This window comes from Argentina silus (genome assembly GCF_951799395.1).
Source record: "Argentina silus genome assembly, chromosome: 10".
In the NCBI taxonomy this organism is placed as follows: Eukaryota; Metazoa; Chordata; class Actinopteri; order Argentiniformes; family Argentinidae; genus Argentina; species Argentina silus.
Genome location: NC_139664.1, coordinates 9,034,517 through 9,059,528, shown reverse-complemented (window position 1 = coordinate 9,059,528; position 25,012 = coordinate 9,034,517). Strand labels below are relative to the sequence as shown.

The 25,012-nt window shown below is 44.4% G+C and overlaps 2 protein-coding genes across 2 annotated transcripts; both read left to right on the top strand.

Annotated features, from left to right (window-relative positions):
• Positions 1–3,474: 3,474 nt before the first annotated feature.
• Positions 3,475–8,671, top strand: LOC310810787 (uncharacterized protein; the record flags this gene model as incomplete). Its single annotated transcript, XM_083678638.1, has 6 exons — positions 3,475–3,501; positions 5,138–5,486; positions 5,817–5,892; positions 7,141–7,219; positions 7,700–7,880; positions 8,045–8,671. Exons 2-6 carry the CDS (start codon positions 5,145–5,147, stop codon positions 8,669–8,671), a joined length of 1,305 nt encoding a protein of 434 aa, XP_083534764.1. The 5' UTR covers positions 3,475–3,501; positions 5,138–5,144.
• A 9,584-nt stretch (positions 8,672–18,255) lies between these two features.
• Positions 18,256–24,637, top strand: prpf3 (PRP3 pre-mRNA processing factor 3 homolog (yeast)). The gene is made up of 17 exons (XM_083679251.1): positions 18,256–18,404; positions 18,994–19,141; positions 19,320–19,450; positions 19,729–19,896; positions 20,067–20,144; positions 20,254–20,540; positions 20,679–20,797; positions 20,982–21,169; positions 21,301–21,467; positions 21,853–21,935; positions 22,036–22,182; positions 22,328–22,427; positions 22,675–22,788; positions 22,874–22,992; positions 23,361–23,438; positions 23,529–23,587; positions 23,798–24,637. Exons 2-17 carry the CDS (start codon positions 18,997–18,999, stop codon positions 23,945–23,947), a joined length of 2,133 nt encoding a protein of 710 aa, XP_083535377.1. The 5' UTR covers positions 18,256–18,404; positions 18,994–18,996; the 3' UTR covers positions 23,948–24,637.
• Positions 24,638–25,012: the final 375 nt, after the last annotated feature.

Below are 25,012 nucleotides of genomic sequence, written 5' to 3'. Positions count from 1 at the left end.
GTAAATTTATTAAAATTGAAATACAGAAATACCTCATGTACATAAGTATTCAGACCCTTTGCTATGACACTCTTAAAATTAGCTTTAATTTAATCAATTTTAAATTGAGTCCATAATACAACAAAATGTAGAAAAAGTGAAGGGGTCTGAATAATTTCCGAAGGCACTGTAGATGCCTTGAAAAACCTTTACTACAACTCTTGTGTCCTCATTCCATCTTTCCACCTCTAGCCATGCCTACAGTAAGCATACGTTCACAACACATTTCCTCAGCCAAACAAATCCAAAACAGCCAACAGGTGAAACCTATGTGACTGATGATTGAACATTGAGACACCAAGACACTGGCACAATATTGGCTTTAGTCTATGGTGTCTCCGCTACAATTTCCCTCATACAACCAAGAGGGTTGATCCACAAATGTTAGGATTCCCTCTTTATTCTGACCCTCTGACGTGTTCCTTTAAGGCAGTCTATAGTGGTAATAATACTCTAATACACTGTTACCACACAAAGGCTTACTCACAGTGAGAAACACACTTTCAGTGTAGTAATTCTCTCTCCCTCTCTCTCTCTGTCTCCATGTCTCTCTCTCTCTCTCACACATACACACACTGCCACACATGTGTTTATTGAAGTGGTTGAGAGAAGTGAAATTAACCAAATTATTGGTTTGTCTAAGTTCTCATTTGTCACACTGCACCTTTACCCATCATGCATCAGCAGCCAGCAAAGACAGGCTTAGACCTGAGCCCAGAAGGTCAACAGTTGCAACAGAAACCTCCTATGAAGAATGCAGGAGGAAAGAGACCCTAGTGATGGGGGATGGGGATTGGAGGAGGGGGATGGTAGGAGGGCAGGTCGAGAGGTAGCATGTTGTCAACAGCTCTGGTGAACCTATGGAGGTTCATTGAGTTCATGCTGCACCGGAATGTATGGGGGAGGAAAGACCTTCAATCGACTTAGAACCTCACAGTATATTTACGCACCTCCAAAGAATCAATACAAGGTTTACTATATGAACATCTCTATGATGTAATTAAATAATAATACAAATAATTGATTGCATGTATAAAGCGCTTTTCATTATACAAGAATAATCTCAAAGTGCATTAAATAAAAAATAAAATTAAAAAAATTGTTTAAAAAAACAAAAACAAAGCAAAGGAAAAACATATATATAACATATATATATATATATATATTAAAGTCTAGGAGGAAGGGTACGCCAGCCGATAAAGATGCGACTTAAAAAAAAGATGTGCTTTAAAAGCTCCAACAGGCTGAACAGCCCTTAGACAGGAAGAGAGTTGCAAATACATGGTGTGTGACAGGAAATATATAGGAGGGAGTGTATTCTACTTAGTGTTAATGATGGCTGGTTACAATCTTGATGGACGAGTTTTGTATACCAAGGACATACAGTAGTGTATGTTGAAGGATGAGTGTCAATGAGTTCACGAGCACACCCCTTGATGTATGGGGGAGGAAAGTCCTCTGTCCCTGCGTTCCTCACTCCATACAATATATATAGATGCCTGGCAAAACCAAAGACAACCTCATGTCACACATCAAGAAAAACCTATAAAGCAATTAAGACACTGTTGGACTATTAAATATTAGATCAACCGTAATGCTTAATATTAGTGTTGGACAGACTGCGCTTTGTAACTTTGAAGTATAGGCTATGTTTAAGAGGGTAGTCATTAAGGTCATACAGCAATGTATGGGGGGAGGAAAGCTCTATGTGGCGAAGCACTTTCATGCTATATATAGTCAGAAAACTCAAAGAGTGCCTCAAGCTACTGCCATATGACCAAAACAATCATGTGAATTTTTTTGGGATAAGGGAGTGCTTTCCTTTAGTCAGATATGATGACGCCTGACTGGTTAAAATCATATCAATGAACTACTAACATTCTAATCCTTTATCTTTGGTTGTATTGTGGAAGGGTGGAAGTGGACAAATACTCCTGTATCAATAACAACATCTGGATCCTATTAACCATTATGGCATAAGCGATTTCTAAGAAAGGCTATCACTGAACTTTCTGTCACCTCATTCTGGGATCTTCTACCACAGTATAATAGGCAGAGTGAAATGGCACTACAAAGCAATGAAGGATGCAACAACTAGAAATTGACAGGTATTATCGTTTTAGAGGGCTTTTGGGCTTTGGGGCATTTTTATTTATGCTCTACCTCGCCATTGGTAACCTATTTGGATATTGACTGGAACTTGGGTTACAAGCAGTGAAGCGCGGTTTCTAATTCCTTGATCTTGCTAGACAATGCACCAAAACACGGTGGAGGATTAGATTACATGGGGATGACAACCACGGGGTTGAGCAGTGGGATGCTTAAATTGCAGCTGGGCTGGGAACTGTGACTGGGCTCCTTTAGAGGAAGGGAACCATTTTGAAAGAAATGACATGCCTACTGTTACTGTATAACTGTTAACTTTTCGTATAGTTACATAAAATGTAAATCATTGAAATAACCCCTCAAGATGAAGTAATTGTTAAAAAGTAAGCTATTGATTAGAGTGGTGAGAAAGAAAGAATAAATAAAACTCCTGCCCGCATAAGCAGGGTCACTGCTGTTCCTGAGGTATCTAGGTGTCTCACGTTGATTAACATGGTAGCCGATGTGCTTTTCTGATATCAGAACTGTGTTCTCGTTATTTCCTGGGTGAGGGCTGCCCCCGGTATTCACGTGGCGCACGTCCCGCGTCTCTTAATGCTCTTATAACGGTTTATGTACTTTGCAATATTTACTATATGGTCATACAAGCATTAGGCGGCTTATATCTTGAAAAATAATTTCATATCGTTCCTTGAAGTTTGCCTAATAATACTTAGTTAGAATATATATAGTAGGGATTACGCGATATGCATCATTCCATTGCATAATGAATGTACACAGATTGTGGCATGCGCACTGTGTGTGTGTGTGTGTGTGTGTGTGTGTGTGTGTGTGTGTGTGAGTGTGTGCGTGCGTGCGTGCGTGTTTACGTGCCATGGTAGATGCATAGAACATACTGTACCTACCCTGGCATTATGGCATGCGTGAGTGTACCTAGCGCGCGCGTGTGTTTACACCGCTCCGCCGTAGTACCCAACCCTACACACGAGCGCCACATGTGTGGGCAGGGCCGTGAGTGCTTTAAGAAACGACCAATCAGTGGCCAGTAAAGCAATCACTGGTTCGTGAAATCTACCAATGGGGCGCGTCCCTGTCAGTTGAGCGGCCAATGACCGGCCTAGTGTGGCACGCACAAAATGTGGGCACGTGTATCCGTGCACATGTTGAAAAAACCGTGGAGAGAAAGAGCTAGCAAAGAGACAAGCCAATGAACGGCCTCGAGTCGTGTGAGAGGAGACTGCCGAACCAATGCTCCAGCGAAGGAGTGTGTGAGCGAAATATCGTTACAAGTACGGACAGAGCCGTTGAAATTGTTTCTGACAACCGAACTGCTATTATTTTGTTGCAATATTCAAGGTGAGTAACTGCTTACGTCGCTACATTCCTTTATAGACAAGGCTGGTAAAATAATTTCCCGTTTCAGACTTGTGATTTGTGGTACGCCTATCACAGACATTGAGACATTGCTACAACGTTTATGTTTGTTATGTTTTGTGCACGTTTGTTATGTGTTGTGTCCTTATTTGTTGAATTGGCGTTGGTTATCTTAAATAGATATAGGCACAATTCATTCTAAAGCCCAAAGAAAAATTAGAAATGTTCAAAAAGTGTTAAATCAATTCAAAATCTGGGTAGGTCTTTTTAAGGATTTTTGTTTTAAACAGAATTCATGTGTTGGATATCATTTTTGTCGGATTGTGTCTGTCATTATCCGGTCAACACACACACACACACACACACACACACACACACACACAATTTATTACAGCACACACATACAGGTAGAAGAATGGCAGGATGGGTTTGTTTATCTGTGGCAGTGGTTGAGTTGGCACAGAGGATGGCAGCAGGGTTTGGTCCATACTACATCATCTTAGAGGAACATGGGATTATGGAATGTATTCTCCCAAACAAGAAGTGTTTCAGGATGACAGGCAGTTTTTGTTGGATGCCTATTTTGTTTCCCTGCCTGTGGAAATCTGTGCTTTTAGACCCCCCAAAACAGTGCAGTAAATCGATAAGTGTGTGTGTGTGTGTGTGTGTGTGTGTGTGTGTGTGTGTGTGTGTGTGTGTGTGTGTGTGTGTGTGTGTGTGTGTGTGCGCGCACACTTATCACTAACAGAGTGTTTGCTCTATATCAATAGTTTGTGTGCAGATACTTTATCAGCATTTCTATGTGTATGTATGCAAGGTTAGATAAACATGAGTGTGCGGGTGCATGCGTGTGTGTTTATGCGCGTGCTTGTGGAGATACTAGTGTGCACGCGTGACCCCTCTAATTTCCCTGACTGTGGGATAGCAGCAGGGACCAGCAGAGACTCATAGATTAGAGAGAGAGGGGGGGGGGGGTATACAGAAATACTGAGGGAATGGGAAAGAGGGGGGTTAGTGTGTGTGTGAATCAGAAGGGGGTGGTGGTGGAGAGGAGGGGAGGGGCAAGAAAGAACGCCGGAGGCAGAGGAGGAGAGGGAGTGAGAGAGAGAGAGAGAGAGACCCTGCCTGCCTTTTCCTGATTCTACTACTGCTTTTCCTACTAGCACCCTTCCCCCTCACATTTCACTCTCCCGTCTCCACTCTGCTCAATGGGAGCCAGACATGTACTGCCATTGTGTGCCTACTGCCTACCCCCAGTCCCAGTCGCAGTCAACACCATGATAAACTAGGCCACTGGTATACCCACCATTTTGAATTGGGGTGGAATTATTTTGGGGTGGGGGACTTTTACAAATCATATTTGGCCACATGTGTCAATGTCTCTCTCTCTCTCTCTCTCTCTCTCTCTCTCTCTCTCTCTCTCTCTCTCTCTCAATATCTCTTTCTCTGTCTCCCTCTCTCAGTTGATTATAGAGTATGTTGGTATTTCGCTGTTATTCCTTAAGTGTGTCTCACTCACTTTATCATTGTCTGACTCTCTTTTTCTTTATTGAATAACAGTACACCCTGTTATTGTTCTGTTATTATTCTGAAGCTCTCTTTCCCTCTCTCTTCCCAGAACAGCGATGCAATCGCACGGCAGCACTTCCTCCCAGCCCTCCTTTGATTCGCTGAACTCCAGTGACAGCTTCCTGTTCAGCGACTCAGAACAGGCGGAGGATGACACCGACGTCTTCCTGTCTGAGCCGTCGCCTTCGGTCACCATTGGTGACGGGGGCGTGGTCAGGGGAGACGGGAGCGATGGGGTGGAGAGTCCCGGGTCCCAGTGGGCGTGTGACGGCTTCACCGACCGTGAGGATTCTGAAAGGTCAGAGGGCACAAGGAGTCACCTCAGGGTGGAAGAGAGTGAGAGAACGAGGGAGAGGGAGAGAGAGAAGACAGAGGGAGATCTGCTGTTTGCTCAGAAGGTGAGTGTCAGTGGGGATGGAGGGAGGGAGTGGTGGATGTAAGAGAGAGACGGAAGGTGGGAACAGCTCATAAAAGTCAGTGTCTTGTCTGTCAGTTTGGAAAGAGGAGAGAGAGGTAACGGTAAGAAGAACTAAGAGGTTGAATGGATGGGTTAAAGAGGGGGGTTAGTGTGCGGAGGGATAGAGAAGAGATGGAGAGAAGGAAGGTGTAGAGAGAGAAACGGTACACACAGCTCCTTCTTCAGCTACTGAAGACTTCCAGTTCATAACCCCAGTAGTAATATGTCTCTCCTTCTCTGCCCTCCTCCTCCTCATCCCTCTCTTTGTCAGTGTGCTGAGCTGCAGGGTTTTGTCAGGCCCCTCCTGGAGCTGCTGAATGGACTGAAGAGGGGACGATTCAACCGCGGTAAGCATCATTACCTCAACTCGTGTGTGTTTGTGTGTGTGTGTGTGTGTGTGTGTGTGTGTGTGTGTGTGTCTGTGTGTGTGTGTGTGTGTGTCTCACAGTCTGTCTCTTCAGGTATGTGTGTCTATCTAATGCTATGTGAAAAACTTTAAATAGTCCGGGCGTTTATTTGTTTTAACCATGAAGTGCACCGGTGCATATTGGAGACAGGCTATTATTGGAGAACGGCGGTTATTCTGTTACCCCCTGCTGCTGTCGTCAAACTGCTGATTAAACCTGCTATTTGACAGATCTGAATATCTTGATTGATTGAAACCCTGAAGAAGGCAGCTTGCTGACAAAACGTTAAATAATTAGCATTGGAACAAGAGTGCGCAGCTCTCTTTCTTTCTTTAGTGCTGAATATATACCATACTGAGAACAAATATCCACCAACATTATATAAACATTATTAGCCTACAATAAACCAGTCACAAACGAGATGAATCTTTGGGAGATATGGTCATTTATTATGGTTTTTATACAAGACTGCAGTAAACGATCTGCCAGACTGTTTAATAAATACCGTTCTTGTCGCTCAGATTCAATTGCATCACTTTAATCATCTGCTAATATCAACAGAGAATACATACCATTAAACTATTTATTTGACCCGGCTTACATTAAAGTCAGGCTCCCTTTTGCTTCACTGTCATTAGTGGCCCGGCTGTTATTGGAGACTCAGTGCTCATTGGAAGTTTTATGGTATACAGGATGTGTCCAGAATGGATGTCCTCCTCTGCACTGGAGCAGTGTACTGTGGCTCTGTGTGTCATGCTGCAGTATTGACCCAGCATGTATTGATCTAGTCTACAGTTTCTCTAGAAAGACTCTGTCTGTAGTGGTAGTCTATAGGCTCTCCCTCCAGTAACACTCTACTGGGACTGGGTGTCTGGTGTTATTTGTGTTTGTGATGATGTGGCCGCTGTGTGTACGTAATGACGATTTACTGGAGTCATGTGTGTTTGCAGTCCACTCTGTGTGTTTGTGTGTATAGTGATTGATCTGCTCTGTGGGTGTGTGTGTGTGTGTGTTTGTGTGTATAGTGATTGATCTGCTCTGTGTGTGTGTGTGTGTGTGTGTGTGTGTGTGTGTGTGTGCGCGTGTGCGCGCGTGCACCCATGTGTCTGTCTGTGCGTGTGTGTATGCGTGACTGGTGTGTCTCAGACATTGTAAATGCTGACTCTGGGATTATGTTTTGATTGACAGGTCTGAGTAGTTTCCAGCAGAGCGTTGCCATGGACAGAATCCAGAGGATCGTGGGAGTCTTACAGAAACCCAACAGCGGGTAAGAACTCACCTTCCCCGTCTCCCCCTCTTCCTGAAACCACCATTGGACTGGGTCTCTACAATAGGTCCAAATGGGGCAACATTTGTATTACTGGTCATTTCAAAACATGGAAGGTTATTTAAAAAAAATAGTCTTCTCAACATAGTCTGCTTTTGAATAGAACCCTGCTATTATAGTATACAATGCCACAGAGAAAGACAACCTTAATACTAGCTGCAAGAACAAACATGTTTAATGGAAAAGCAGGTGTTTTGTCTGGATCTGTGTGCAGTGCATTGGCTGAGGAATGTCAAGGTTCATGCTATTCTTAGTTGTGTTGTTTTCTTAACCTTATCATCCCCCTGCTTTCTCTCCCTCTCCACTGCTCCCTTTCTCTCTCTCTCTCTCTCTTTCTCTCTCTTCCCTTTCCCTCTCCTCTTGTTCTCCTCCCCCTCCCTCTTTCCCTCCCTCCCTCTCCTATTCTTTCTCTCCCTATAGGGAGAAGTATATGAACACTCTGCTGCAGGTAGAGACAATGTTGAAGCTGTGGTTTCCTCAGATCTCCCCACTTGTCCCCCCACCTCCACCCACCACCCTCCCCCCTGAAGGTTCCCCTAGTGAGACCCAAAGCTGCACCCCGCCACACAAGCACAGAGACCAGCTGCACATCCCAGTCAAGGTAAGAAGACACAAACACACATACACACACACTCACACACACACTCACACACACACACACACACACACACACACACACACACACACACGAACAAATAATCTGTTGATGTTAACAATGAAGAGTTATGGCTAATTACATGATTGTATGTTTGTCTGTCTCTCTAGAAACGCAGACTCAGTTGGTCAGACACTGACTCCCGCACCCCTCCCCCTACATTCTTCAAGCGCCTTCACACCAGCGGAGGAGAGGAGAGGGGGAAGCAGGGGGGAAACAGGGGAAAGAGTTCACCTCCTTCAGCGGCCCTAGGGTCGGCCCAAAACCCCCTGGACCATACCGGTACCAGCGCACAAGAGAACGAGAGAAAGGAACAGAAGGGAGACAACGAAGAGAGAGAGGGAGAGACATCCAGCTTCAAAGTGGGTCACACCGAGCCTAGTCTCACTTGGGTCCACGTTGCTCCCATCTTATCCCCCCCGAAATCCTGCCCCCCTCACAAGGGCATCACCGGAGGCAAGAAAGGAAAACAGCTGCTGCCTGCCATCCCCCATCCCACCACCAGAGGCAGTCCAGCCATGCAAGACAGCTCCATCTCCTCCACAACGCCCTACAATGACCCCAAACGCCAGCAGCAGGAAGCCGAGTGCCAAAGCCAGCCTGTTGCCAGGCAACAGACTGAGAGCATGACCTTAGAGACCTGTCAGGGACTTGCCCCGTTACCTGTAGTTGCGGTGAAGCCTTCAAGTAGGGCGGAGCTTAAGAGCAGGGTTGGCCCCGCCCCCCTAGAGACCTGATGCACTGACCAATCCTAGAATCAGCAGTCTATTGTGACTACGTCAACATACTGAAGCTGACTGAGAGGGAGAGGGGCCGGAGGGTCACAGATGCACTTGGGAGTCACAGCGGGGTAAAAGGGTTTCAGGTGCTAAGATTATGAATTTTATGTATTTCTAATGATACCTAAATGCAATTAGTACCACAATTACTAAAGTTATTCAGATAATATTTATTCCAACAAGGACAAAGTGTGTCCATGTGAATCAAAACAATATTGATAATCACAATTCCATGAAAATCTTAACATTTGCACAAAAAGTGGTTCTTGATCAGAGGTTTGGTTACCAACTCCTAAAGCCCAGAGAACTGAGAGCTGATTTTTTATTTATCTCTGATTGAATGATGACTCATACGTGAACTAAAATGCCAGTATGCACAACTAATATGGAAGCTCTCAATGGATGTTGAAGGCAGGAAGTAGAGGAGGTTAGGAGAGTTGGGGTGTTTATATTTTGGGGAGTAAGAATTTCCTCTTGGTATCAATGAAATCACTTATCCCCTCAGAGATGAATTCTAACTTCAGAGCCACACGCCATAATTCTTAGATTTGCATATATCAATGCATTGATGTCAATAAGAAAAGTGTTTAAAAATGTTATTGTCGTGTGCAAATTTCAAGTTAGGATGCAGCTCACAGTGAATACCACCATATACACTCACTTAACACTTTATTAGGAACACTATACTAATTCTGGGTAGGGCCTCCCTTTGCTCTCAAAACAGCCTAAATTCTTTGTGGCATTGATTCCACAAGAGAATCTGGTCCATGATGACATGTTTGCATCACGCAATTTCTGCAGATTTTTCAGGTGCACTTTCAAGCTGTGAATCTCCCGTTCTACCACATCTCAAAGGTGTTCTATTGGATTCAGATCCGGTGACTGTGAAGGCCACTGAAGAACACTGAACTCATTGTCATGTTCATGAAACCAGTTTGAGACGACTTTTGCTTTGTGACATGGTGCATTATCATGCTGGAAGTAGCCAGAATGAGTAAATTGTGAAGATGAGTAAATTGTGGCCATGAAGGGATGCACATGGTCAGCAACAATACTCAGATAGGCTGTGGCATTCAAGCGATGATTGATTGGTATTAATAGGCCCAAAGTGTGCCAAGAAAACATTCCCCACACCATTACGCCACCACCACCACCATGAGAAGGTGTACAGGTGTTCCTAATAAAGTGTTCTGTGAGTGTAGATCAACAGAGTACTCCTACAATTGAAGCATCAACCCAAATGCCATCAAAACAGTACATGAACAGTCGTTCATTCTAAAGGGTTTGAAAGTCTTCAGAACATAATGTCAGCCAACAACTTGACATGATCTCTGCATGAGGCAGAAGTGAGCTGTTTGGGTTGAAGAGGAACAATGACTTAGAAATGCCATGAATGAAACTTTTTCAAGTGGTTTGAAGAAGACAGCGTGTGTGGGTGTGGAAGAGAGAGAATCACTGGAGACCGAGTAACACACACAGTGATGTCATCGAGATGTCATCAACTCAGAATGTAAACCAAGGACTGAATGGGGTCGTAGCTCTGAGCCGCAGATCTGTGAAATCGTAACAAAGGAAGTGACATCACAAGTAGCAGCAGCCACAGGAAGTCACAGATCCATGGAATCAGTTGCTCTGGGTAGAAGATGCTCAAAGGTACAGATCTAGGATCAGCTTACCCACTGTCCTAACCAGGGGGGAAAGGCAAACCTGACCTAAGATCAGTGTCTCGTAGTCATTAGTGAGAGACTCTAAAGACCAACCTGAGACAAACATCAACCACTCACAGGCAGATGGCCCTGAGTCCCACAGTTTATTTATTCACATGTTGATTTGACGCTGCATTTATTTATTATGTTTATTATTTATTTATTGGGCTGCAGAGTTTCTCTCTCTGTCCACTTACAATTATTTGGCCTTCACGGCTTTGGGAAGCAATTGGGAAGATGCTGTAATGGTTTGTTTGTGGTTTTTATTGCTATCATGAGGGGGGGAAAATAAGAAGGAAATGAAAATTGATGATTGGACAATTGGACTACTGTGCCTTTACCAAATAGGATGTGTACAAAAAAGCATTTTATGCTTTCAAAGCATTTTATACTGCATTTTGATTGTTTGCGTGTCTTTCGTACAAACACAGTCAGTCGATTACCAAGCAGCCTAATTCTAATCTTAATTTTCTCATATGGCTTCCTTTTGTTGTTGAGTGAGGCAACTTACAGCTCTTTCACCAACGGCATACAAGCTTGCTACTGAAACCAAGGCAGTAGCCAACAACAGTATTCTGATGTATATACAACATCAAAACATGACTTATTACAAACTATACAGTTATTAACAGTGGTGGGTAATGTATGTAGTGTAGATTGAAAGTGCCCCCTTCTCTTGGGCATCTTTTATTTTTCATTTAGTTCGGCTAGGTGGAGGAAATGATTGAACTGCACTTGTCCCTGGAATGCGTTTCGGTGCGCTTAAAACTTGAAGTACTTTGGAGGATTTAAAGATTGATTTGAGCCTTGAGATTTCGGAAACATCAGTATCTTTTTATTTGAAGGTCTGCTTACAAACGCCTTATTCACATGATTAGATTGGTTCTTAAAAGAGAAAGTAAACATCAGTACCAGGCTTGTTCATGGTTTATGATTACATGTCCTCTGGATTTAGCAATATTGATAAATACATGATCAATTGTATGATCAAGCTCACTAATACAAACAATTAAAAACGGTTTGTAAGCAGTTTATACCTTAAAATAAATTGTTGAAATGAAATGGTAATATTTGGACATAGCCGTACTCCCTATAGAGTCCTCAAGCGAGAACAGTCATTGAACACAGAACCACTTGACAGCCTCCATGTTATCTACCATCTTTATTTTGGGATGGGAGATGTTTTTACACACCCTTAACCACAGATCTAGGTTCAGATTATCCCAGCCCGTCTTAACCTCAACCATTAGGAGGGTGGAATCTGATCCTGAATCAGTGGGTAAGCGACACGTCTACCCTAATCCTGTTTTTATACAGCTGTTTTATGACAGAAAAAGCCGATTGCACTTATTTTGTTGTCTTTTCCATGTATGTTTTCTACTGCAGAGACCACTGCTCATTGGTCAAAAATAATATGTCTTGTTTGTTTCAACTGCCTTTTTTATATCGTAGTAGCCGACTATAGTCCCCCTTTCCACCCCTCCCTCCCTCATCCCTCACCACCCCCCCTCCCCCTCCCCCTCCCCCCTCTCTGCCGCATTCGACTACCCCTGCCCTCCACTCTTCGTCTCTTTCCTCCCTCATCTCTTGTCAATCCCTTCCTGTCTCTCCCTCTCTTCCTGTCTCTCCCTCTCTTCCTGTCTCTCCCTCTCCTCACCTTCATTCACTCTTTCTCTCACCCCTGGTATTACTCTTCTGACTACTTTTTTCATTGATGATACAAAAGGAAAGTCTTTTAATAAATGACACATTTTGAAAAGAAAGTACTTGCTAAGATGTCTTTTCTCCATCCCAGGTGGGTGGGTGTGTGTGAGTGGTTTTTGTTATCATGTTAATGTATGTTTTGGATTATTAATGAGTTATGAGTATAGTATTGAGGGAGGCGGCTCTGCGCAAACACATGACTCGATGGGGTGCGGATTTAGAGACTGTACATTTTGGAGAGGGGAGGGTAGAGAGAGGAGAGGAGAGAGGGCAGAGGAAGGGGGGTAACTGTGTGTGTAGAGTAGACTGAGCCTCAGTAATCTGGGGGGGTGGGGGGTGGTTTATCCTCCCCCCAGCTGCTCCCACTGATAGGCTGTCTCCTCTACCACGAGTGTGTGTGTGTGTGTGTGTGTGTGTGTGTGTGTGTGTGTGTGTGTGTGTGTGTGTGTGTGCGTGCACGTTTGTTTACTACATTACACCAATGTGCAATCCACTACACATACAGTGAAAGTCTAGTTCTTTACCTGTGATATGAGCAGCTCAGCAGTCATGTAGTAGTAGAATATGAAAGAGGCATGTCCTCTGTGTTTGGTGGCAGTAGATTACTGTAGGACGTGTTATATTTAGGGGCTTGGATGAGCCTAATCTCTGGAAACGAGGGTTGTGATTTTAGCTCTTAGCTCCTCAGACAGGGATCAGAAGAGGAAAGTCAAAAGTGTTTTATAGAATGGTGGTACGGGTATCTGGAGATAGGGAGGCTGCATAATGACCTAGGACTCTCCTTCCCAATATCCAACCTATACTAGCACACTGATAAGTATGCAATGCTTTACCTATGAAGCTTTACTATACTGTAGATATTGTTGTTTGTTATCTTTACTTACAGTAAAATGACAAAAATGTACACCATCAAAAGCACCCCACTGTATGTGCAGTGGAAGTGGTCGCACGTGCTCACTCACACAAAACAGTATCAGTACCATGATCTGATGTTCTCAGCATACACAGAGACTTACATTGGACACATGACCAGGCTGCAGAACTGATAACACAAGACACTTCCTCTGTTGACAATATCACAGTGCACTAAGCCAAGTCACAGTGTTAAGGGACAGAGGTGAACAGGTGAGTGATTTTTATCTTTATTTCTATCACTATTTGACCTTTACCTGAAGTTGAGGATGAACAGGAAAAACAATCTTAAAATTGTGTACAAAATATGTATCAGAAAATGACAAAAACATTGGAAAATACATCATTTCAGTTTCACGAAATATATGAAACAGTATGTATTTTCGCACAAAAACACTGACAACCTCCCACTGAGATATATTTATGGTCTTTGACAGGTTTAAAATTAACTTCATCCCTGCCCCTCCCCAATATTGTTTCTGTGTGGAGTAGCAGAGATACATTTCGGAAGGGTGCAGTTTTTATTTTTCAGAGAGGATAGAACACTGCCATGTGGTCTACCATCTCCACACACACACACCCACGCATGCACGCAGACACACACACACACACACACACACACACACACACACACACTCTGACACACTGACTGGTTGATTCTATGATGGGCCTGTTTCTGACACAGTGCTGCGTTACAACAACAACAAAGACCGCCCCCCCCCCCCCCCCCCCTCTCTCTCTCTCTCCTCTCCTCTGCCACCCTCCCCCTCTGCCCCCCCTTGTATCCATGCAGTTTTTAGCAGAGAGAAGCCCCTGCCCCCTCCGTCTCTTCATCCCTCCCTCCCTCTCCTCTGGAGGATAGAAACCAGGGGCAGGAGGAAGACGAGGGGGAAAGGATGTGTGGAGGGCACGGAGAGGAAACAAGCTGACCTCACTGCAGACATTTTAGGGACCAGAGAGGATATTTTTATTGTAAAAAAAACAAACAATAAATAATAATAATTTCTTATTCCTCTATTTTTCTGGGGTCTGTATGAAAAGAGAGAGAAAAAATACAACACATACTATACTCCACAAAGGCTGAATGAGGCACAAAGAAAGTTGTTTATTTTTTGTTTATAGCACATGCCAATGGTAGAATACCCCACATGTCTCTGGGATTATTAGAGCATGTGTGTGCATCAATTGGATTGCACATAATGTACTTACTGCCTCTCTTATCCTGATTCACTTTGTGGGCTTGTTTTGTTCCTGATTCTTCCTTTGACTTTACTGTGTGTGCACTCCAGGCTCTGGTTCATTTTTGTGTTTCACCAGTACTGATTCAGGAGTGTGTCTGGATGAGAGAGAGAGAGAGAGAGAGAGAGAGAGAGAGAGAGAGAGAGAGAGAGAGAGAGAGAGAGAGAGAGAGAGAGAGAGAGAGAGAGAGAGAGAGAGAGAGAGAGAGAGAGAGAGAGAGAGAGAGAGAGAGAGAGAGAGAGAGAGAGAGAGAGAGAGAGAGAGAGAGAGAGAGAGAGAGAGAGAGAGAGAGAGAGAGAGAGAGAGAGAGAGAGAGAGAGAGAGAGAAAGTAAGGCTGGGAGAGAGGGGTAGGAGAGAGGGAATTGCGTGCTTACTCACTTTACACTCTACAACAGCTCCCCTCTCCACCCGCTGTGTCCATCCATTAGAACTCATGCGAGGCAAGCCATGCCTTACTCTACTACTGAACACACACACATACTCACACACACACACACACACACACACACACACAGCACACAGCACACAGGCATGTACTCTGACTCATCCAAGTCCTTGGGGGTTTGGATGCTGACCGATTTCAAAACAACCTTGATCTGCAATAAAAATCTCCTACAGCAGTCCTACAGTGTAGATGTACACTCACAGAACACTTTATTAGGAACACCTGTACACCTTCTCTTAGGCTGGATATTACAGCATATTAGAGCACCTTCTCAACACCTTTGGAATGTGGTAGAACGGGAGATTTACAGCTTGAAAGTGCACCTAAAAAATCTGCAGGAATTGCATCATGCAATCATGTCATCATGGACCAGAATCTTTGGAATGTTTCCAACATCTTGTGGAATCTACTGCCACAAAGAATTGAGGCTGTTTTGAGAGCAAAGGGAGGCCCTACCCAGTATTAGTATGGTGTTCCTAATAAACTGTTTAGTGAGTGTACTGAGTGTTACAGTTACATAGGCTACGTACAGTGCTTCTTACAGTGCAGTGCTGATGACTGTAAGGGAGCCCTCAGTGTTACACTAGAATAGGGAGACTGTCTTCTCCACCATCTATGGTCCCCCTCATAGTGATGTCATCAGCAGGGGACAGAGTGAAAGGACAGGATGTGGAGCACATTTTCAAGGACATTTGATATTTGGGGCAGAACCATGCTAAGGGCAATGCTATTGCCCCCATCAGTTCCCCTGACCTGAATATGTTATCCTGAGCCTGTTCATGGTGACACCATCTTACATGGGTCCTCAATTATTGAAGAAGAGTGAGTGAGTAGAGAGAAAGTGGAGAGTGGAGAGTGGAGAGTGGAGAGAGGAGGGGGGAATAGATACTATGAGAGATATATATAGAGACACTATAAATATATATAAATATTTATACAGTGACCTGCGTAAGTAATGGGACAGTAAAGCATGTTTTCTTCTTTCGGCTCTACACACCAAAGGTTTGGATTTAAAATCAAACAGAGGTTAAAGTAGAGATTGTCAGCTTTTATTTTATGGTATTTGTGTACATATTGGTTTCACCATTCAGAAATTACAACATTATGGGACAAGTGGCTTGACAATGGGACAAGTGGCTTGACAGGTGTTTCTGGTAAGTCAGGTGTGTTCCATCACATCATTTGCTGTTGGAGTCTGCTTTTGGTGTCTGTCAACATGAGTCAAGGAAGCCATTATTAGGCTGAAAAATCTACAGGTGAGGAGGGGGATGGGTAAGGAATAGGAGATGGGCTAGAGGAGGAAGAGGAGGAGATGGGCTAAAGGAGTTTGAGAGATGAATGGAGCGAGAGGGGGAGAGAGTGAAGGAGAGAGAGAGCAGGAGAAGGAGAATGGAACCCTTTTGCTTGTGCCCTGATGAAACACACGCACACACACACACACACACACACACACACACACACACACACACACACACACACACACACACACACAGGCTCTCTACAGTTTGGTGTGAAGTGAGCCCAGCACATGGAGGGAAAGCCCAGAGTCCCTGGTGCTGGAGCCTTCTAAGATGATTTACACCCTCTGTCAGACACAGGGAACCACAACTGGGTCACAATGATGAAACACCACAACATCTAATGGATGGGAACAGTAACAATCTATTTGGAGCATACACAAGGTATTTACGTAACACCTACATACATGACACATAGAAATACAGACATTTCTGCTTGGAATTATATCATTTGCCATATACTGGATTTCCGAAGGTCACTTGCTATATGTAACATTGTCAGTTGATGAACAAATATCCAGAAATGTATCTTCATGTCAGGTGTGATGTTGTGCTTCAGTAGCAACTGCAGTAAGAACACCTAGCCTTACTTATAACTCTTCAAATACAGTAGGCCTACATTAAAACATTCAGTAATTCACAACCACCAACATTCATTTGCTCTGATGAACCCTTAAACCACCATAACCCAAGGCTGAATGGATGCTTAGGATTCCATTAAGATAGAGGTCTGATTCATACACAGTCACTCAATTCAAGGCAAGACCACAAAATAGTGCCATGCACTGAGTGCTACAGAATGAAAAAAGCCATTGAATGTGTGTGAAGGGGGGCGTATGGCATTGTGGGAGTGTCTGTGGGATTGTCACATTGTGTGGTAGTGGTTGTGTTACATAATATGGGGGGGACACACACAGTACATGTGAGGTACTCTATAGGCGATGAGGAATTTAGGATGGGTGGTCCGTGGATGAGGGGTTTGTGTGTGTGAGGATGGGGGTGCATGTGGGTGTTGGCATGTGTGTGGGAATAAGAGGTTAGTGTGTGGGGCTGAGGAAGGTGAAGATGCAGGTGCAGGACCAATTAGCGTGCGTGTGTGTGTGCGTGTGTGTGTGTTTGTTTGTTTGTTTGTAGGAGAAGGGAGGTCTTTCAATATTTGTATCATTAAAAAGAGAATTCCACAGAAGGAGGGGTAGGGGCTGATAACCGCTGTAGCCTACTGTAACAGTAGTAGATCATTATAAAAACATCGGATGGGTTATTAAACAGTACCGCAGTAGGGAGGGTAGAAAGAGGAGGGGGTGGGAGGGGGCGTACCGAGTGTAACCCGGCAGACTGGGGTAGCCTCGGGCACACACTGCTGCTCTCGTGCACACTTTACTACAACTCCACTCAGATGACCCACATCACGCGCGTAGGGAGAGAGAGAAAAGGGAGAGAGAACCATTGGAGAGAACAGGAAGAGGGGGGTCGGGGATAATAAAAAAGAAATAGGCAGCAGTAGCAGATTACTGCAACCTGATAATCCAGTGTTTACCACCAAATTTATATTTAAACGTCAGTGTTTGCGTAATTGAGAAAAACACATTTATGCAGGTTTATTGAATGTCTCACGTCCTCTATTGCCATTATCATTACGCTACTCTACTCCCGACTGGCGGTCGATTTTAAAACTACATGTGGAATACGGTTGAGTTATTGTAAAATGTATTGTGCTTTTATTTAATACATACAACGACGGACAAAAACTTCCCAAAAAGTGAAACATTTATCAAAAGTGTTACAATAGTTGATGCTTGAGTCAGCAAACGGAAAGTCTGCAGGAATGTTGCATAATAAAAAAGTTGATTTCAGTTCAGTAATTTAATCAACTGTTTTGACCAACATAATTGCAACTGATCACCTATACCTCAGACGAGAGAGAGAGAGGGAGGGGATGAGAGAGTGAGAGTTAGTCTCTCTCTTTCTCCCTCACTCATCAAACCAACTGTGCTTCCCACATCCCTCGTTCAACACTTTACTGAGTCCTGATTGATTACGCTCATGGCTTGGTATAGAATTAATTGAAATGAATAGCCTAGCCATATGTCAATTAAAGTCAACGAGCAAAACATCTTTTCATTATGAATAAACAAAAAGATAGATGGAAACAATGAGAAAATTAGCTTTACGATTTGCATGTAACCCCACCGAGAAGAAGAAACCCTCTCGCGTTTCCTGTTCCGGGTATCTAATTCTAGAACGTTGTATCAACGCCGCGCTATTACGGAAAGTTTGTAAATAATAAACACAGCGAGAATAATTCCTTATGCATTTTATACTAGTTCGTTCGTCTCTGTGTTTTAGAATATAAGTACATAAGTAAATAGACGAAACCGTCTGCTTGGTAAGTTGAATTCATCTACTGTTCTGTTGTCTTAGCTGATATAGCTAGCTAGCATCACAGGGAAATTAGTTGCTGCATGCTAGCTAAGCTACATCATGAGTTGAGGGGCACCAACGCCGCGCGGGGCCAGATGAGAGGATAGATGAAGTGAAATGTAAACAGCTAACTACTAGTTAGCAAGCAAGGTGGTTGGTGGAAAATAATAAGCAATTGCTAACCAAACAATTAACGTTAGCTACTGATTTTGTGCTAGCTAACTTGGCTGTCTCTTGTCACTCGGACGGAGACAGCATAGCCAAGTTTTGTTTTATCAACTTTAACTGAGCAAGCTAGCCTGCCTACTTATACACCGCCTAGTCTAGAACCAGCTGAAAAATAGTCTCAGTCATGTGTGACACTAGTCGCGTCAGTACTCCAACACGGCAAGATAGTGCGACACTAGTGCGAGAGCTTTAAAAATTTTCTATGCAGGGCACGAGGTTAATACAGGCTAGACGTTGACAAATTAAATCTGTGATTGTTTACATCTATGTAACAAACCGTCCCTGATTGAATAATTGAATGCGTCTTTGTGTGCGTGTGTGTTTAGAGGATGTCTCTTCCTAAACGGGAGGTGGAGGAGCTGAGGCCATGGGTGGAGCGCACCGTAAAGAAAGTGCTGGGGTTCTCCGAGCCCACCGTTGTCACAGCGGCGCTGCACTGTGTGGGCAAGGGCCTGGACAAGAGGAAGACCACAGGTCTGTATCTATGTGTGTGACGGAAAAAGGGAGAGTGTGTGTTTGCTTAAACACATGTATGTGTGTCTGTCTTTCTGTGTTTTCAAAGTAAGGAGGCCCAAGACAGACATCAGTGTTGTGTGTAAACACTCCCTTGGATGTGGTCTTTGACCCTTAATCTCACCCTTTACCCCCCCAGACCAACTGCGTCCCTTTTTGGATGAGTCGGCAGGGGGTTTTGTGGAAAGACTCTTTGAAGCGTTGGAGGAGAGCCGCACGTCCCGTGGCAACAAAGGAGCTGGGGAGAGGAACCGCAAGAGAGACCTGAAGGTAATCAATATGCTTATGAAATTAACTATTTTTATCTGTGTGTGTTTGTCATCAAATATGTATTGCATGGTGTTTATTAGAGTACAAGTGCACCAGTTAAGTTATATAAAGATAAATTGCTTTTGCAGTCGTCAAAGTGGGACAAACATTCCTTTCCTAAAATGTACTTTGCTTTAGTTTAGACTTAGCTAGGAGGTTACAAGAATCTAACGGCCTGTGGTTGATGATTTTTATTTGGAGTCGACTGATATTGATTGATTGATTGCTTGGCTGGTCAGGATGTGTTTGGGGACGATGCAGAGGCGGGTGCAGGGCGAGAGCTCCCAGAGGGGGGTGACGGCGGGGCAGTGAAGAGGAAACGTGTGCCCCGCTTTGAGGAAGTGGAGGAGCCAGAGGTCATACCTGGACCACCCACTGAGAGCCCCGGAATGCTCACCAAGATCCAGGTACACACACACACACACACACACACACACACAGATCTAGATCTGCTATCACCTGTAGCTAGCTCACTAGTCACTAGTTAGGTAAAGGGTGTCCATGTCTAAACCCAAAAGAATGTTGAACTCGTTGATTAAAAACATGCTCCCCTCCACCCCTCCCTCTCTGTCCTCAGATCAAACAGATGATGGAGGCAGCAACCAGACAGATAGAGGAGAGAAAGAAACAGCTGAGCTCCGTCCCAGCCACGCCAGTGAGAAACTTTCTCTTCCTTTCTGCCTTTCTGTCTTGAGATGTATAGGGCCCAGCCACAGCAGTAATCAATAAACATAACATAACACCTCCCCTCACTTTTCTTTCAGAGGATGCCCTTGCCCACCCCCCAGCTCCAGTCAGACCCCCCTCCTGCCTCCCGGCTGCTCCCCCCGCCCCCTGCCCCCTCATCGGGCTCAGGTCAGTCCATCCCCCCCTCCCAGGCTGCCACCTTTATGAATGATGCTATAGAGAAGGCCCGCAAGGCTGCAGAGCTGCAAGCTCGCATCCAGTCCCAGCTCGCCATGAAGCCTGGCATATTGGGAGCACTGGGAAACACAGGATCACATAACCTGGTGGCACTGGCCAACCTCCATGCCATGGGCATCGCTCCACCGTGAGTATCCCACACACACTCTCATCCCAGTGTTTCTTGTACAGGCAAGGCGGACATCCCTATCCAGCTTTGTTGCCAACCATCTAAAATCTTGTGGGTCACTAGTTTAAATAGAAAACAAACTGTGTGTGTGTGTAGGAAGGTGGAGGCAAAGGAGGTGAACAAGCCGACCCCTCTGATCCTCGATGACATGGGCCGAACCGTGGACGCCAGTGGCAATGAGGTGGAGCTCACACACCGCATGCCTACATTGAAAGGTACACATGCAACCCTTTCCTCACCTCCTCATCATCCAACTCTCTTCCCTTCTTGCACTCTGCATAGCTATTTCCAAAAGAGAGAACCACTGCCTCTCTGAACATCACCTCCCTCTCTCTCTCTCTCTCTCTCTCTCTCTTTCTGTCTCCCTCTCTGTCTCTCTGTCTCTCTCTCTCTCTCTAGCCAATATCCGGGCGGTGAAGAGAGAGCAGTTCCGTCAGCAGCTGAAGGAGAAGCCAGGGGAGGACCTGGAGTCCACCTCCTACTTCGACCAGCGCGTTGCTCTAACGCCAGCCCAACGGCCACGTAAGGGCTTCAAGTTCCATGAGCAGGGTAGATTTGAGAAAATCGCCCAGAGAATCAGAACCAAGGTACAAACTCTGACCTTTCACCCTCACCTCACTCTGTATAAAATCATTAGTAAATATTGAGAGACATGATTCTAACATTTGTTTGTCTGTGTCTCTGTCTCTCTCTCTCTCTCTCTCTCTCTCTCTCACAGGCCCAGTTGGAGAAGTTACAGACAGAGATAGCCCAAGCAGCTAAGAAGACAGGTATCCAGGCGTCCACTAAGCTGGCCCTGATCGCCCCCAAGAAGGAGATGGGAGAGAGGGTGGTGCCCAGCATAGAGTGGTGGGACTCCTACATCCTGCCCTCCAACATAGACCTGTAAGAGACAATGGCGTCATTCAGATCTATAGACATCAGGGTTCTCCCCAGGATCTTTGAACAGCTTGACGCTGGATTGCATTATCAACCTGATTCATGTTTATTCATGTAAAAATGTGCAAAAAATACAGCTAAAACTATGAATTCGAGGACTTTTTTTTAACAACGATGTTGTTGGCGATCAAACATAGTTACTCTATCATTACTAAATATATAGTTTCATTTGCCTTGAAATGTTTACATAGCGCGGTGCAGTGCAACTCTTACATTCTTTGGGGAGACATATAACACAGAGCTCAGAAACTATCTCCCATGTTGGCTCCAATTGTTCTGACTTGAATGTTGTTGTCTTGGAATGCGTGGAGCCAATACCTATCCTTTTTAGATCCACAGAGATAAAGTTTCAGGAGATTGAGTTGTTTGGGGTCACAAACCTGGTGGAGCATCCTGCACAGATCAGCGCCCCAGGTAATCTCACACACCTCCTGTCTCCCCCTCCCCCTCAGCTATCAAATGTAGGTATCATGGTAAGACAATGTTAAACCGTGCTAACTTTCTCTCTCTCCAGTGGACACAGACGTGGCGGGTGTCACTCTGGGTGTGTATCTGACTAAGAAGGAACAGAAGAAGTTGAGACGACAGACTCGCAGGGAGGGCCAGAAAGAATTGCAGGAGAAGGTCCGGCTGGGACTCATGCCCCCACCGGAACCCAAAGGTAGGACACAAAGACACACAGCACACAAGCACCAACACGCTCATATTGGCACACACAACACTCATGCACACTCCTGTTTTACAATATATTCTGATGTGCGCCCATTTAACAGACATAATCCCCATGTTTTTTTTCCTCTCCTCAGTGCGTATCTCTAACCTGATGAGAGTGCTGGGTACGGAGGCGGTTCAGGACCCCACCAAGGTGGAGGCCCACGTCAGAGCACAGATGGCCAAGAGACAGAAGTCAGTTACTCCACCCCCCCACCCCCCCCCCCCCCCCATCCCCATCGCTCAGCCTGTTTCCCACTCTCACATTCACTTCCACTATTTCTCCTATTTTCCACCTTGTTTGCCCCTCTCTTTTTTTTTTGTCCCTCTCCTGATCTGTCTGTTCCCCTGTCACACCTTCTAGAATCATCCTCATAATCTTCCACATGTTTGTTCACACATGTACGGTGTCTCTTATCCATCGTGTTCCCTCATTCCTCAGAGCCCATGAGGAGGCGAATGCGGCCCGTAAGCTTACCTCGGAGCAGAGGAAAGAGAAGAATGTCAAAAAGCTCAAAGAGGACCTGTCACAAGGCGTTCACATCACAGTCTACAGGTGTGTGTATGTGTGTGTGCATAGTGATTATATTACAATGTGCACATATGAGTCTCTGTCTCACTCCACTCCTCTCCCCACTCAGGATCCGTAACATGTATAACCCTGCTAAGAAGTTCAAGGTGGAGGCCAACGCCAACCAGCTGTACCTGACAGGCACCGTGGTGCTGCACAGAGACGTCAACATCGTGGTGGTGGAGGGAGGTGAGCCAAGTAGAAAAACAGTCAAAAGATTGATGCAATATAATAACATCAGGAACACTTTGTTGTTAAGCCCAGTTCAGAGTAAACAACCACATAGCAACGGCAATCAGACTTGTATTCCAAACACAGAAAGATGATACTTGGGTAAATGACGTTGTCTGTACCAACAGAGTCGGTTGAACCTCAAAGCTATAGGAGTTTTTGTGTACTTGTGAATGGGTCAGTCCAAGGATGTATACATTCTTCTTGAGTCTTACTCCAGAAACGACAGTATCGTAAGAATGAATGAATTGGGTAGCGATTGGTGAATGTCTCTGAAGTCGTCTGAACCCCTAGCTGTGTCTAAACCACGTGTGCTGCCCTCCCAGGTCCTAAGGCCCAAAAGAAGTTTAAAAAGCTGATGCTGCACAGGATCAAGTGGGAGGAACACACCTCCAAGAGAGACGGTAGGAGTGGCTCTGCCCGTGATATATGTGTGTTAGTACATGGTCCAATGGTTGTGGTAACTTAACTGAACCCCCTTCTCACCCATTCAGATATGGGAGAGGACGAGGACGGAGTCAAAAAGATCAACAAGTGCAGCCTGGTCTGGGAGGTGAGTGTCAGGATCTCATCTATCAATAGGATGAATGCAGCTCATAACTCAAACCTTCACCTACATCATACATTGTGTCAATGGGAGATTTGCATACAAAAAACAAGTTATGCCCGCAGATCTCATGTTAGCTTTCAGCCTACTGTTTCAGAGCATGTTGCAGACTGACCCTCCTGTCTTCCTTTTTGTCCCTCCCTCCTCTACATCTAGGGCACAGCTAAGGAGCGGAGTTTTGGTGATGTGAAGTTCAAGCAGTGCCCCACAGAGAACATGGCCAGAGAGCATTTTAAGAAGCATGGCACAGAACACTACTGGGACCTGGCACTCAGCCAGAGTGTGTTGGAGGGCACGGATGACTGAGACAACCCCCTGCAGGGTTATGGGTTAAGGGTCAATCTGCTGCCCCTTACACACACCCCACTTCTACAGCCAACATCCTGTCATTGCTTGGTGACTGATTTCAAACAGGGAGAGAGATTTAAGGACAGAGTGAGTGAAAGAGTTTGTGGAGGGGGTGAAAAATTACTTGTGTGAATTTTATTGGGTAAGGTGTGTGTGTGTGTGTGTGTGTGTGTGTGTGTGTCCGTCCATCTCTATGGTAGTAGGGTAGACTTCTGTGTCTACCAGTTGCTTTGCGTCAGTGTTTTGAATACCATGTCAACTGTGGCTGAAGTGTCATACAATTAAGTGATATTGCCTCAATGTAAAATCCCTGTTTTGAATCCAAAGGTGTGTTCTGATGAAAACCAACCCATCAATTTGGAAACAACTTAAGACTTTGAAACCACTTCGGTGTGCTAATGTTTATTTAGTTTCATTTTTTTGGCCTCCTTTTTTAAGAATTGAAAACAAAAATGTGTTCCTTTTTCATTATTGTATGACCACACATATTTGTAAAGTCACTCACTGATCCACATTTTTTTTCTTTTTCTTTTGAGATATTTTAATTTCCTTTGGATCAAACCTTATCTTGCCCCACTTGTTTGTTCCTGTGTTTTAGTGTAAATATGCTTCTGATAAACACATGCAGGACAATAAACTTTTGATGGGAAATTAAACTTGTGCTTTTGTGTCTTTTTCTTGTTTTTCGGCATTTGCATTTGAAGTAGTGGTGTGTAACACTTGCATACATACTTAGATATTCAAGAAAACAAATAGTCACAAAACACAATTGTGGATTACCATTGGATTATTATGAGACATGATTCTACAATTGAAACAATGTAAGAATTAAATTGAGTTACTTCTACAGTCTACACCTTTTATTACACTATGTTTGTAGCTGTTTGTAATTTTCCAGATACAATAACTTTATCCAAGGCTTTTATTCACTGATATAAAGTTAGAAATACATTTCATCCCTAATGGACTAGGGGGGTGGGATAAACCCTATAAACTGATCCGAGACCAACTTCTTCCCAGTGA

Coding starts and splice junctions, on each gene's coding strand:
- prpf3 (XM_083679251.1), top strand. CDS start 18,997: ATGTCTCTTCCTAAACGGGAGGTGGAGGAGCTGAGGCCATGGGTGGAG. Junction 21,170..21,300: donor CCCAGAGAATCAGAACCAAG/GTACAAACTCTG, acceptor TCTCTCTCACAG/GCCCAGTTGGAGAAGTTACA. Junction 22,789..22,873: donor GTTCACATCACAGTCTACAG/GTGTGTGTATGT, acceptor CTCCCCACTCAG/GATCCGTAACATGTATAACC.